Source organism: Silurus meridionalis, chromosome 18 (genome assembly GCF_014805685.1).
Source record: "Silurus meridionalis isolate SWU-2019-XX chromosome 18, ASM1480568v1, whole genome shotgun sequence".
NCBI classification, from domain to species: Eukaryota; Metazoa; Chordata; class Actinopteri; order Siluriformes; family Siluridae; genus Silurus; species Silurus meridionalis.
The window spans coordinates 11,194,073-11,200,325 of NC_060901.1; the positions used below are offsets into that span (position 1 = coordinate 11,194,073).

At 34.0% G+C, this 6,253-nt stretch overlaps 1 protein-coding gene across 1 annotated transcript in view; it reads left to right on the forward strand.

Annotated features, from left to right (window-relative positions):
* Positions 1–5,481, forward strand: part of LOC124401575 (LARGE xylosyl- and glucuronyltransferase 1-like) — a 45,343-nt gene extending 39,862 nt beyond the window's left edge. The window contains exons 14-15 of the mRNA XM_046873967.1: positions 1,995–2,190; positions 2,894–5,481. Of these exons, the coding sequence (XP_046729923.1) occupies positions 1,995–2,190; positions 2,894–3,091 (394 nt within the window). The 3' untranslated portion in view covers positions 3,092–5,481. The remainder of the gene's footprint in view (positions 1–1,994; positions 2,191–2,893) is intronic.
* Positions 5,482–6,253: the final 772 nt, after the last annotated feature.

The window sequence follows — 6,253 nt, forward strand, 5'->3', positions numbered from 1 at the left end:
ATCTGAAAATATTTTAAACTAAATTAATTAATTTCTATAATCAGGTACACAGTATTATGCTGGCATTAAAAATAAATCCTTTGTTTTACTCGGCTGTGAATTAGACCATGTAAGATGTGACCGTGAGCTAGTGTAGTGTCAGATTATGGATGCATGCCAAGTGCATGCGAGCAGAATTAAAAATGAGACTCTAATTGGGTTTCGCTGCATTTCTTCATGGATCTCATAAAATTTTTTTATAATTCTCTCTGCCAAATATTGCATTACTTCTTTGACAAAGAAGGAAAAAGCAACAGAAAAATATGGGCAAAACCCATCTGTACATGTTTTATTTATTTTAGTTAATGTTTAATTTTTAAAGTGCTTTTCTATTTTAAAAAATGTTCCACAATTTAAAAGATAAACTGACCAAGCATTCATCTGCTGTGGTGCCAGTGCACCTTAAATAACATTCACATTTATGGCATTTGGCAGATACCCTTATCTAAAGTGACCTACAGAAGTACTCTGGGGTCTATAAATATGTTCTTTTTTTTCACTAGGTCCAAAATTCATGTTAGAGAGGTTAGTATAGTATATTTAAAATGCTTCAAAAAGAGGTAGGTCTTTAGTTGTCATTTGAAGACAGCCAGTGACTCAGCTGTTTTGACGAGTAGGGGAATTTAATTTTACCACCTAGGTGCCAGAACAGAGAATAACAAAGATGCATGCCTGTCATGTATGCTGAGTAATGGTGAGTCTACAGAAGCAGTGCTAGAGGGTCAGAAGGAGTGAGATCCTGTGCAGGGTGTGATAAGCACTCAGAGGTAGATAGGTGTTGGCCTACTTTTCACTTACCAGGCAAGCATCAACGTTCTAAATTTAATGAAAGCAGCTAAAGGGATCCAGTGGGGAAAGCATTGCGGTGGCTTTGGAGAACATGTGAAGGTTGCAAACAAGTTTTTTGCAAAAAAGATAATTTTTTATCTATTGTAGAGGTTTAATGGAGCTTACAGGGAGACCTGCCATGATTGCAGTTCCACTAGGGTTGCTAATTACAATGTACTGACGAAACACCTATTCCTTTGTTAATAGTTATGGATATAATATTCCGATATCTAAAATCAACAGAGGCATGTTTAACAGTGTTATATAAAAGATCAGTTGATTGTCCATGGTTAACTCAAGGCTGCCATGACAGAAAGTTAAAATCTGTGGGGTTTTTTTTTTGAGTGGACCCCCCCATTCAGCCCCCCAATCAGCCACTGCCGAGCAGCAATCAAAACAAGTTTAAAACAGAGCGCACGTTCCATCCTGATTAGTGGCTTGCTGCGTGCTTGACCAGTTAATTTTTTAGCCACTTATAAATAAAAAGGAACAACTGATTTCACAAAATGTAGTTGAGAGAAAAAGTGTGATTATTTGACTTTGAAATGTAATGAAGGTAAAGTAAAATCTCCCCAAACGGAAATACTTGAGTAAAGTACATATATGCGATGTGTGATGTACATGACACATAGTGCTACTTTTTTCTTTAAACACTGTTCTGCATATATAACTCCCAGACAAATATCCACATAGATGAGCTCTGCAGTTTCTATATTAACTAACTATGAATAAGTCGCTTGATAAATATTGTCTCAGCAGCAGGTCTGGCAGAATGTATTAAAAACATAAAATATGACACTTGTATGTCACAATGTTAAAATATTAGTTGAGTCAATAAGTCACTAATGAACTATACATTTATTACTTTTAATTACTCTCCATGCTTATCCCAAGACTGTGCAAATAGTCTGTACTGTATGTGCCCTGTTTTCTGAACTAAGAATAACATGGATGCATAATGTATTTTGTAGCCATCTATAGTTTTATATCTAGGGCAAGTCCTTGAAGGCTCAGAATATCATCTCTTATGTGCACAGAAGTGTGATTTTTAATCTCTTCTTAAAAGGTCAATTCTGTCTGAAGTCAGTTTTTTATCAAGTCTGTTGTAATGTCTTTCAACACTTTAGATATCATGTATGGACAAAAGGACACGCTCCAACCAACTTTGCTAAATGGCGGACAGCCACGACGCCATACAGAGTGCAGTGGGAAGCCGACTTCGAGCCGTATGTGATGGTTAGGAGGGAAAGTCCAGAATATGACCGCAGATTTGTGGGATTCGGTTGGAACAAAGTAGCTCACATAATGGAGCTCGATGCACAGGTAAGCAGATTAATGAGCTGCATTTAATGATTTAAAAGATCTTATACTTTTTTCAACCACATTTAATATTGTACTTGAAAGATATTAAATATTAATAAACCCATTATTTAATTTACCTGTATATAAAGCCCACATAAAATGAATGACCAAAAAATAGGCTTCTCCACTAAAAGAATTACATTATTAAGAACGCATGTGGGTTAATTAAGTGATATAGATTAAGAAAAAAAAGTGTTTTAATGCTTTTCCAATGAATAGGCATTATTATTATTATTATTATTATTATTATTATTATTATTATTATTATTATCATCAGTTACGGATCAATAACTACAATACCACTTGATTTAATTTCAAATTTCTTTAACTTTTAACTTAATAGTTTTAATTTAACTTAAAAAAAGTTTAATTTCAGTTGATTTGATTTCTAATTTCTAACTTTAACTGCCTGTGTTTAAATAAAAATAAAGAAATTAAGATAACATATGAATCAATCATCCATCATTTCACATCAGTTTTTTCTTATATTTCAAATCCAAAGTACGTCCTTAAATTCACTCTCATGAACTAAGAAAACTGGTTGTCTACAATAAAAAATATTCTTTTTACATAACATATACAGAATATATTAATGTTGTGTGACAGCATAGTGTCTTTAAACATATTTTATTGTTAAATATGTTTGTTGTGTTTATGTTTCCAGGAGTACGAGTTTGTGGTTCTACCCAATGCCTATATGATCCACATGCCTCATGCACCTAGCTTTGACATCACCAAGTTTCGCTCAAATGAGCAGTACCGCGTTTGCCTCAAGACCCTTAAAGAGGAGTTTCAGCAAAACATGTCCCGCCGCTATGGATTCGCTGCACTTAAATACATGACTGCAGAAAATAACAGCTAGCACCTTTGCCATACTGAAATTCTGCATGTGTGATGGACAGAACTGCTTTAGAAGGTTATAAAATAGCGGCAAAACTGGGCAGTGAACGATGGAGTCTTCAAAACGTAGAGCGGCTGGTACGCTCATGAAAATGACTTAAGTAAATAAATTTTATGTCCATTAATCCCAATCTGGCTAAATTAATCCAGATGGATCTTGAAACTGCAAATTTAAACATTTGATATACAGTAATCTCCCGTTTACTGCGGTGATTATGGTCCAAAACCACCTCTGGATGCCACCCCAAAAATGCAATTTTATGTATACTGTACTGTACTGTATTAACATTTTACTTCATTTTATAATTAATTATGATATTTTTATTAATAAATTTTATTATTTCAACATAAAATATTTCAAATTCAAACATTTTTGGTCTATCGTGCTATCTGCGAGAGATCGGAAAAATCAGCTAAACAAATTAGTTATGTGGCAAATGCAATTCCGGGATAAACTGGGGGCCCGAGATTCAAACCGCGGTAAAGTGGGGGATTACTGTATATTTTTTCCAGGTTACTTCCTATTTTTGTTTTAGCACGAATTATGGTAACAAAACTACTTCAAACTTTACCTTTTAGGTTGTTGAAAGATTTAATTACACTGTTATTTTCTAAATATCATATTAATAGATAAATATATATTTTCCAGGGTTAAAATAAAAAATGCGATTATGTACAATTAGTCTAAGTATGTGTAAGACTGGAATATGTAAAAACGATATAGGCTTCAAGGTAAGTCCATAGGATATAGATTTCAACATCCCAGTTCCTAAGAGATTAAAGAAATTCTGATTGACCCTAATATGGACAAATCATTCCTCAATTAATTGAAGGATACCACTGAACAAAGTTACTACAAAAAAGCCAGTGTTCATACATTCAACAAATAGATCAGAAACAACCTGATCTTCATACACCTTTTTGATAGTTAAGATTAATCAAGATAATCAAATGTTTTCTCCATAATATCATGCTATAGTGTTGTATACTATGATGAAAACAATGTTATGGCACCAGTGAAGAGCTGCAAGCGGTTCTTCTGAATTGGTAAATACCACAGAACAATGTTGTTAAAATGAATATGTCTATTTTGATAATAAAATAATGTTAATAATGTGTCTTTATGTTCTTGATCTGATGGTCAAACAATAATGCAAGCTGGTCCATGCCTATACTGATTTATGTACTAATTGTATGAATCTAAGTGAATTTAGGACAGTGGTCTGTGGTTTAAATGGCTGATAATAAATGGAAAACCTATTGACTACCTTTGAACAGACTAAACAGAAGAGAGAAAAATACTTAAAATCTTAACCTCTGAATTTCAATCAATACTATTCACAATGCATGACTCTGTAAAGAATGCACACTGATATTTGTATATTATTAAGTAATTTTATAACAGGAAAAGCTGACAAAAGCTATTCAGCACCTGGACCGAATAACATTACTACATTACCACTTACAATTTGACAGTTGGAAGCTGAATGACAGTAATTATTTAATTAGGACATGGAGTTACTTGTGTTGGCTGGTTATAAGATAGAGAAGGTAACAACTGTGCCAATCTGTGATCTAAGCCTAGAGGTTGTCATGGCAAGGTGTGAGACATCTATTTTCAATTTCAATGCTAATGGAGCATCTGGAGCATCTACATCCATTATAAAGGTACAATTATTGCTAAAATATTTTCGAATGTGTGACATAGTAAAACCATCTTTAGACATGTTTGGACAAGGTTCTGAGGACATGGGAGAGACTGATTTGTCTGATCATATGCCAATTTATTGTAACGAATTAACTATGAGGCCTTAGCCCTGTTTGTTTAAAAACTAAGAAACCTGCAGCAATCATCCAGGACATATGGAATTATATAACTGGTTTGATGCTAAATCCATTTATTGTCCCACTGCCTTGCTTTTAATGTTTATGTTTGTCCTTACTGGTTGTAAATTTATAGGGATGGTATCAGAGAGCATATCACTGGCACAGCTTTAATATCTCTGAGGGAAATTAGCACACTCTTTGGCTTTACCAAATGCCTTCCAAAGCTCCACAAAAACTCAGGCCCACTGTGAGGCATTAAAGAGATGTATGGCAGTGGTTATTGCAAAATAAATATATCACCTGGCTGTGATTTTTTTCAGTATATTCTTGAATTGTATGTTTGTAGTCATGGCAACCCGATTACCATTGTATTGTTGTGAGATTCCATGATAAAAGGGTGGCAAGTTACTATGCATGGTGCTAGTATGTATGCAGTATTTGATTCAATCTGTAATTTTTGGCTATTGCTGAGTATTGAGAGTCAGGATATAGCTCCTGAATGGTGAAGTACAACTTTTTTGCTGAGAGATTGCTCTAAATGAGGCTTATTAGGGCTATAGCTGTTGATGCCATTAGCATCTATTGTCTTTTCTGACCTTTGTATGAGCACATTAATAAAATGTGATTCTGGAATTATGATCATCTGGAACTGCTAGTCAGGCTTTTCTTGATAAAAGCAAAGTGTTCTTGTGCAAACCTAGCTTGTTTGCATTCTTATCTCCTAATATCCTTAGCAACTAAACAATTCCTAAATTAGACAATAACACAGACTCCTCTATTCAAGATCTAGTCAAGATTCTTAGCCTCCTAAGAGAGCTTCACAAGTCTCAATCATAAAGTTTTGTGTTCTGATTAACAATCTTGTTTTAATTTAGTTTTGTATAGTTTACCATTTTTGTTTGCATACAGGGTGTTGCAACTGTTTGCAGTCTGTGTATACATAATGTATGTGTGCAAGAGCAAGTCCCCATCTCTCTTAATGTCACACTCAGTGAGAGATAAACTGGAACATATGTCAAAAAGGGAGTTTGTACTATACTGTAGATCGTGTCTATACATGAGCCTTCAGAACAGGAGATTCTACGTGTTGGCTAGTTATTGTAAAGCTTTATTAGAAATATTACTTGTGTTATACAGATTTAAGGAAGTTTTTCGAAATGGTCATGTGTCTTTTGGCCTAAAATGTTTAGTCTATTCAGCATTTAAGATTAAATAAAAAAAACATAGACTAATTAACCCAATCTAAAGGGCTCCCCATATGCTATATAGACCTCATGCATTTGCATGAAAAAGACAT